This window comes from Nematolebias whitei, chromosome 9 (assembly GCF_014905685.2).
Source record: "Nematolebias whitei isolate Nwh7 chromosome 9, NemWhi1, whole genome shotgun sequence".
NCBI classification, from domain to species: Eukaryota; Metazoa; Chordata; class Actinopteri; order Cyprinodontiformes; family Rivulidae; genus Nematolebias; species Nematolebias whitei.
Genome location: NC_056506.1, coordinates 28,661,681 through 28,670,752, shown reverse-complemented (window position 1 = coordinate 28,670,752; position 9,072 = coordinate 28,661,681). Strand labels below are relative to the sequence as shown.

Here is a 9,072-nt window from a genome sequence, read left to right as displayed (position 1 = left end):
TGTAGTATACTTGATATACTTAACTTAAAGTATACTTGCAAAAATAATCTTCAAATATACTACTACTTTTTGTATTCCTACTTTGCAGTTTTTCACTTATAGCGGGGCTTCAGGGTACGGATCCCCCACGATAAACGAGAGACTACTGTACAGTAAAGTTTACTTGAACTTTAACTTTCACTACATTCCCTACTTTGCAGTTATTCACTTATTGCAGGAGGGTGGGGGTGGGTGTTGGGTGCGGTTCCTAAACCCAGTGATAAATGAGGGACCCATTTTTGTATTTGCTTTGTTTTGTCTTTGGTAAATTAGCTGACTAACATTGATTACACATTGTTGTCATGGTTACCTTTAGCTTGACAGTTTGTGAACAAATAGACAATCAATTAGATGACACATTGACGCAATACCCAGATGTTTTCTTGGGCGTGTGAGCTTACCATCTAACGGTGATCTTCCTGAACTTTTATTCTCCTCTGCCAGCATCACTTCCTCTGTATGTAAAACAGTAAAATTGCAGGTTACACACGAAGCACGAGTCAAACCATCAGATGTGGAAATATACAGTCATAGGGTTGAACAGTTTAGGATGTCTGCAAACACTTGCAGGATTTGATGTAAGCTCTGCTTTGAGAGGGCAGTATGACCTGTACGAAGACTGATTTCTCATTTTGTCTTAAATTCTTGCAATATCTGTCTCTTTTTCCTCCTCCTTCATCCCACACGCTCCAACACATAAAAATGCACAACGTCTCTTTCTCTCTCACTCTCTCTCTTGCGTGCTCACATAAAACACTGGCGAGCGCGTGTGCATACACTCGTGCGCACACATTTAAATCCGTGAGTCAGTATCACCTTTTTCTCACCCTCTGCATGCGTGGGAGACCAGCAATGTAGATTTCCATTACAGCTCTGCATGTTTGTGCTTCTCTGCTACTCCACCAAAGATCCCAAACTCTTAACAGTGTCTGCAGCAGAGCAGTCACTTACCAAAACAGAACAAAGAGCGTCCGATTTTAAAACAGGGTTGTTTCAGGTCTTATTTATTCTGCATTAAAGACTTACTGGTAAAACAAATCAAAGACTCTTGGTAATAAGCTGAATTGATCGGTGTGAATGCAGCCAACCTAGCTCTGTCCAAAATTTTACAAACGTGTCCAAAAACGCCTACAAAAGATTACTGATGAATTTGGATCTTGTTTGTGAAATCTGAACGAAATTAAATGTAAAAGCATGATTTGTGGCTAAATGGTGCCTGCATGCTGTCATAACTTCACTAACAAGATGACGGCCTGTTCACCAACTCTAACCTCATTAGTAATGTTTGGTCTGTTCAGTAAAGAAAAGGAAAGTTACAGAAAATTAACTAAAACTGAAAGGCAGAGACTCAGAGCTTTGCTTTCCCTGGTACAAAGAGAGTAATGTTGTGTATGCTGTTCTGTGTCAGGAGGGCTGTGATCAGTCTTACAACGGGGAAATTAAACAGCCACTGGCCAAAAGGATGGACCAGCACAGAAGAGCAACATCATCAGGCCAGGACTCTGCGGTCTACACTCATCTCCAGGCCAGCGGTCACTCTTTCAGGGATGAAGATGTTCACATCCTGGACAGAGAGGAACGATGGTTTGAGAGAGGAGTGAGTGTCCATCATTATAAAGGGGCGGAGGCCTCCATGTCCAGTTGTCAGCTTCTTACAATGCTGTTATTGCTAGTATCACTCAGCCCTTTGTGAATAGCAAGCGGCCATCAGAGCACTAACGATCGGTTGTTAGGCTGATGGTCCTTTATCGTGAACAGATAGTTTTGGCTGTCAACAGCAAACTGGTTGATGCACTTTGAGAAGAGGCTATTTATGACACTGAGTTTATTGCAGCTCCTCAGACTGAAGAAGTCTTTTGGATTAAAGATGAAACGTTTCAACAAGTGTTTTTTTTTTTTTTATGTTTTTTGTTTTTTTATGAACCTGTCCAGAGGACAAGACTTAATTAGTTAGATTTTTCCAACTGGATTATTGAGCTTGCATCAGCATATTTACTTTGACAATATTCACATTTATTCTTGAGGAACGGCCTTTTAAAAAAAAAAAAACATTTATTTAACTTATGGAGCCCTTCAGTGCTCAAAGTGGGTTGATACTCAGCACAGTACCAGCACTTCTAAATTTTTGTCTTTTGGGTACTGTCACTTTTCACGGCACAACACATCTTCACACAAACCTGCCAATGTGTAGTGTCAGTGTCACCAGCTGTAAACTACCGTGGATTCAAATAAACTACATTATCCACAGGACATTAGTAGTTATAACACGCTGCACTGATTTTGATTCAAGAGACGCATGACTCATAAATAACACTGATGGGTTAAAAGTTGGACACGTTATTTGTTTGACAGTCTTTCTGTAGTTTTGTTCTCAGACATTTAAATGCAACTTAATTTTGGGATCAGATGAAAAATCTCAACTAAATATTTCATCCAGTGGCATCTAAATATCCCCAGTTTGTTATCATTTGTATCTTGTATTATTAATCTGCAAATTGCTGGACATTTTTTCAGTCAAACTCACTGTAGCAATCTTGTTTATGCTAATACAATAAACCTTATATTTGGTCGCCCTTTTCCAACAATAAATAATCTGTTTTTCTTGCACCTAGAGCTCTTCTGAACGTCTGTTGTGGAATATCAAGAAGATATAAGGTGATAGTGTTTGGATATACAGCAAGTGTTAGCATTTTATTGAAAAAATAACAATAAAACATCTGAATGAAATCACACAAAAAAGTCAAAACAGGCTTTCCGTGCCAACTAAGCTTGGAATAGCATACAAATTGCTGTTTCACATCCTGAGCCAGATTATCTGACTATTAGCTGACATCAGGGTTGATTCTTTCCTTCAGACATTAGATTACAGATTTACTCAACATTATAAATCAGAGTGAGTCCAGCTCATCCACCATAATAAAACATGTAAAGTCATTCAGCTGCTCAGTACCTGCCCTGTCTATCCAGGCTCTGTACCCGTTCAGTTCTCTCTCCACCTGCTGCTGGCGGCGCAACTTCATGAAGGCTCTCCTGTTCTCCACCCGTTCCCTCTCTTTGGCAAACTCTCTAAAAAATAAGACCATGAAAAAAACAATAGTCTTGCTCCATAATGTAGTCACCAAGACAGAAAATGTTTTTGCACACATAGAAAGAGGCAAACTCACCCAGACAGAACTCCCAAAACTAGATTCAAGACAAAGAATGAGCCAATAATGATGAGCGGGATGAAGTACATCCAGTTCCATGTAAGACCCAGTGCATCATTTGTCTGTAATCCGTATAGACATGAATAAATATTTACCAGCGTTCAGAGTGTTGTATTATGATCCATTAGCTGATTATGTGAGCTCACATTATAGAGCACGGCTGTCCATCCCTCCATGGTGATACATTGGAAGACGGTGAGAACAGCAAACAGGATGTTGTCAAACTGCGTGATGCCATCATTGGGGCCGATCCACGTGTCGTTGCAGTCGTACTTTTCTGGACACTTCCTCACTCCGCATGCAAATGCCAGCTCCGATGAGTCAACAGTCTCATTATCTACAGAAATAAAATGTAGGCTGTTGCGTGTGCATGTTATTGAAATGTATTCATAATGTCTACACATCTGAGCCAACTGCAGCTGGATTTACCTTCTGACTTTTGCGAGTCAAGTGAAGCACGAGACAATGGAGGCTAAGTACCAAAACTTTGCTACTCTTATGTACACATTGGTCACATATCACCACTTAAAGGTTTAAAGGTTCAACTTATACTGGATAGTTAGAGAAGATCAGTAATAATGTACCTGTCCACTGAATTTATTTATTAACCTTTATTTAACCAGGCAAATACCCTTGAGATAACAGATCTCTTTTGCAAGGGACGTCTGGGCCTGAAGGCAGCCTAACATGCATGTTTTTGTTTTTTGGAATGCGAGGCTGAAACCAGCAGATAGGATTATTAGAATCAGAATCAGAATAAACTTTATTATCATTGTACCAAAATACAGTGAGATTATATTTGTACAGTCCTCCGAAAGATGGGCGGAGTGCACATTACTGCTGCTACTGGAGCGTGGCCTCTTATTCTTTATCAAAATATTTTTTTGGATAGAAAGGGGGGGAAATCCGTGGTGATAGCATAGTGGCATTACAAAAAAGATTTTTTCACACCTTGTCCTATCAGGACACGAATTAAGACATAAAAAAAACCTGCCAGCAAGCACATTTATAAACACATTACATATGCATTTGACAACAAGACGGTGAGATTTGTCCATGAAGCACTTCCAGATAGACCATAGTCCTGAAAATACTTTTTTCAGGCAGACTGTTTTTTTTTTTTTTTTGTCAGCCTTGAGTCCTGCTGGTACTTTCAAGATCCAAAATGTCCAGATTTGTGGGCAATCCACTGGTCCGTGCTCATGAGCCTCCTCCAATGTCGTCTCCAACATTCTGGTGAGTCCCAGAAGCCGCAGGTGGCCTGCGATTCTCACAAATCACTTCCATCTTACGGTTTAGCTCGTAAGTCAGCTGATTTTGAGTACTCAAAGGACAAACCAAACCTACACACAGACTCAACAGTTTTGATATTGCTGAAACTGCTGCCACCGCCTTCCTTGATAACATAAGAATCTGCCAATACCAGAAAGCAGAAACGCTGCTATCATTAGACAGGAAACTGGTAAGATTGTGGACGTTGGTAAGGAATTCATTTTATTGTATAGTTTACTCACTTATTTCAAACTGCTAATTGTCTTTTTCACACTTTGGTTGGGTAACAATTATTAAAGTGTTTGTTTGTGAACTTTAAATGCACTGGCGGGTGGATTTTGCTAGCTGTAGACAGACACTATGTTTATGTTAAACTGAGTTAAACAGTGTTTACTGTACGGCCATGAGAGACAGAGCCGACAGTTTTACACTGTGGGAACTTTTTTAACAACTAAATACACAATGAACAGTTGCAAACATTAAATATTCTGTTGTCCTCCTCCACTGAAAGTGTTTTTTGTTACCTCGCTTTCACAGTCCAGAGTTTAACACATGAAGTGGTTGTAAAATAAATACTTTTGGTGAAAACAAGCAAGACTTGTCTTGACTAGTCTGACTAGGAGACTAATCTTTTTATTCTTTTGAACAGAAATTGAGATGAATTGTGCAGAAATTTTGAATCTAAACTTTGTTTAAAATGAAATAAGTTCTATTAAAACTATATGTTGAGTGCATTAAAAAGCATTCGTACTTGCTGTATATTTACACACACACTGCAACATTACAAGCACAAAACCTTAAAGCATTTTAGGGACTTTATGTGGTAGACCAACACAAAGTATAATTGCAGTGTAAAAAATATATATTTATATGTATATATTTTTTTTTTTAACTAATGAAAATCTGAACAGTGTGGTATTGTTTTCACCTACTTTGAGATGATACTTCTCACTAAAATCCAGAGCGACATAGTGCATCCAGAAATCACTGGATTAATAAGCACAGTCCACCATTGTGTAATTAAATCTGAGAATAAATTCAGCTGTTCTGTGAGCCAGCAGGTTGTTTCAGAACAGTAGAGATCAAAAAGAAAAAAATAGAAACACATCAGACAGGTCAGGGATAAAGTTGTAGAGAAGTTATACAAAAAAGCAGGGCAAGGTTATAAAACAATCCCCCAAGCTTTGAACGCCTCACAGAGGATTGTTCAAGCCATAATACATAAATGAAAAGAATACAGCACAACTGCAAAACTACCAAGGCATGATCATCCACCTAAACAGGCAAGGACAGAATTTTTTTGAGAAGCAGACAAGAAGCTTCCATGATAATTCTGGAAAAGCTGCAGAGATCCACAGATGGGAGAATCTGTCGACATGAAAACTAATTAGCTAAGTACTGGTAAGTCTCTAATTTGGCCTTAATGAAAGAGCAGCAAAATGTAAGACAGTTACAGAAGTTTCATTTGTCATTTGCCCATCATTTAGTCGATGCAACAAACATGTAGAAGAAGGTTCTTTGGTCAGATGAGACCAAAATTGAGGTTTTTTGGGAACAAATGCAAAACACTGTGTGGTAGAAATGACCACAGCCCATTACCCTGAACACACCATCCCCAACATGAAACATGGTGGGGGCAGCATCTGTTGGAGAAACATATTCTTCTTAACTTACTTATGGCAGGAGAAGATTTTATTTTTACCAGCATTTTATTTGCAAGGACTCATTCAAGACCGATTACACTGATACACAGTGCATGGAACATGTCACTGAATGAGCGTCAAACAGAGTTTGCTGCAGAATTTTATACAGCAGCAGAGTCCAACAGGTGTTCCCTCATAGCCAGCTACAGTCAAACACAGACATGATCCATGGCCGTCAGCTAGTCAACCTAAGGTAAGAGAATGTTTTGGGCATGTTCTCATGGCGTCATCACCAGTGAGGCACTGTGAGTCGTCGAGCTGGCCTTCAGGCTGAGACAAGAGAACGCTTTGTGCATGCATTGCAGAAATATGTTCTCAGCCATAACAAAAAGATTCATACCAAAAATGATCTGTCATGATTGTTCTTCTTCATGTCATGTTTCTGCTCCTGTCATCCAACCACTCCTACTCTCCAAATTCAGAATAATCAGCGCTCATGCCCGACACCTCTTACCTGCCCTATTTAAGATCCACATTCACTCCAATTCCCTGCCAGATTATTGAACCCCTTGTGTTAGTAAATGTCCAGTGTAATGTTCATAGCCTTGTTTGCCTGCCTTGTCTTGAACTCACGCCTGCTCTTTGGACTCCCCGCTTTACCTGCTCCCTATCTGTTCTGGATTTACCTCTCTGACCTCGGTACTGACCCTCTCTTCTGCTCCAAAGACTGCGCTTCACGGATTACAATTCAAACTTGGATCTGGACCTCTGACTACTTGTGTATGACCCCCGCTTTTGACTCTGGACCCTTGGATCTCTCTTCAAACAACGCTCTGCTTTGCAGCTGCTCTTCACCCACTAACAGTGACGTCATCACCTCCAGCTCCCTCGCCTGACTGTGAAGATTGTCCCCGCCATTGGACTCAGACCTCCACTAGCAGCTGTCTCACAATAAACATTTTAACCATTCTTGTTGTCTGGCGTCGTGTTTGAATCCAAAAACCTAATTCTTGTCACTAACAGCATCATGCTGCGAGGATGCTCTTTTTCAGCAGAGAGGAAAGTTGGTGGGAAGTTTAATGGACCTACTTGAAATGCAGGGCAATCACAGAAAAAACCTTCATCCAGCCAGTGCCACATTGGAAGGATTTTGATCAAAACATGTTCATGTGTGGGAATATTCTAGTCTAAATTCAGATTTTAATCCAACTGAGGCAAGATTTGAAAATTGCTGTTCACAAACACTCTATTATATCTGACCGAGACTGAGTTATTTTGCAAAGACCAGGCTCTAGATGGGCAAAGTTGCTAGCGACATACTTCAAGACTTGCAGCTGTAATCGCAGCAAAATGTGGTTCTACAAAATATTGACTTAGGGGAGCTGATTACAAATGCACGCCACATTAAAAACATTTTATTTGTAAAGAAAATTGTAAAACGGGGACTGTTTTCCTTCCATTTCATCAGTTGCTCTACTTTGTGTTGGTCTACTTCATAAATGTTTGTGGTTAAGTGATAAAATGTGGACCAGTTCAAGGGGAATATTATTTTTCAAGGTGCCATATTTCCATTTGCTTAAAAATGTTTTTTTTTCTGCACTTCCTTTAAATCTGAGTTTAGAAAATGTGCATAAAAGTAAAAATGATTACAACAGTGAGTCACTTTTCAACTGACACATTAAAAGGAGTCATTTTATTGAATGGGCAACTCAATAAAATAAAACTTTTCCGTCTTATTTTTTCCCCAAATACACCAGAACAGTATTAAACTCAAGAAAATGACATAAAAAGAAAGGTCTGATAGATTTAAATGTTCCTGCTGTGATTACAGGGGTTTTTGTTGCAATCCATCTCAGAGTAGGCCAATGACAGTAAATACTGTGGTGTGGTTCGTGATTACAGAGCAGATGTTGACTAATTAAGCAGCAGCTAAATCAGCCAGCATCAACTTTAATAATACCTCTGAGCTTGCTGCTGTTGTAATCCACAGAGCCCTCAAACAAAGATATTCACACCCTCTCTTTGAGAAAATTGAGTAAACCACATGTTTACTACAGCTGCTGGAGAAGTGTTCACTCATAAATACAGTAATACAAAAAGCAAACACTGGAAGTTGCAAGGAGGTGCACTTCACACTTATTTGTTTAACTGACTGCAGAAATACTTTTTAAATATTGTTCTAATAGACTCACACAGACTTCAGATCGGTTTTCCTGTTTTCTGGTTTGTAGAATAATTTGCAGCTCTTACTGAGAATGTCGTCCGATGGCTGGCAGGTGTGGTGAAGCTTCCCGCTGTAGAACTCCAAACCGATGATGGCAAACATGAGGATGGCAAAGAACAAAAGAAGGCCGATCTGGAGCAGTGGAATCATGGCCTTCATGATGGACTTCAGCACAATCTGCAGGCCTGTAGGGAGAAGTAAAAATAAGTGGGAAAAATACATTTAAAACAACGTATTGGGAAAATACAGTAACAATCAAATTACATTTTTATTCCAATACATTATCTTTGACATTTTTACTAGCTCTGATATAAAAATTATAACCTTGCACGAATTTCACTGTATTTGATATATTATTGATAGATTTAAAAGGTCATGGTTAGAAACTTCTAACTTTGCTTTAACGCCCAACAAGCAGGGGCGATTCTAGAATCTGTCATTCAGGAGTGCTCAGCCCCCAGTGCTAATTGTTCTTGGCTTGAACAATGCAGTGGCCATTGGCATCAGAAGCATTTGTAATGTGTCTGTGTGTGTGTGTGGGGGGGGGGGGCAATGGTGTGGGGGTCCTCCCCCAGAAAATTTTGAATAAAGTAGTTGCCATTTCCTCCATTCTGGTGTATTTTAATGGGTTGTTAAACATCTGTGTTTACCTACATACAGTAAGTAAACACTTGATTCAGTAACTATT

The 9,072-nt window shown here is 39.5% G+C and overlaps 1 protein-coding gene across 1 annotated transcript in view; it reads right to left on the bottom strand.

The window, feature by feature from the left end:
* The window catches only part of cacna1eb (calcium channel, voltage-dependent, R type, alpha 1E subunit b), a 78,291-nt gene that overhangs the window by 42,202 nt on the left and 27,017 nt on the right, over nt 1-9,072 (bottom strand). The window contains exons 6-10 of the mRNA XM_037682180.1: nt 8,411-8,569; nt 3,392-3,582; nt 3,204-3,307; nt 2,990-3,105; nt 441-494 (exon numbers count right to left, since the gene is read on the bottom strand). Of these exons, the coding sequence (XP_037538108.1) occupies nt 441-494; nt 2,990-3,105; nt 3,204-3,307; nt 3,392-3,582; nt 8,411-8,569 (624 nt within the window). The remainder of the gene's footprint in view (nt 1-440; nt 495-2,989; nt 3,106-3,203; nt 3,308-3,391; nt 3,583-8,410; nt 8,570-9,072) is intronic.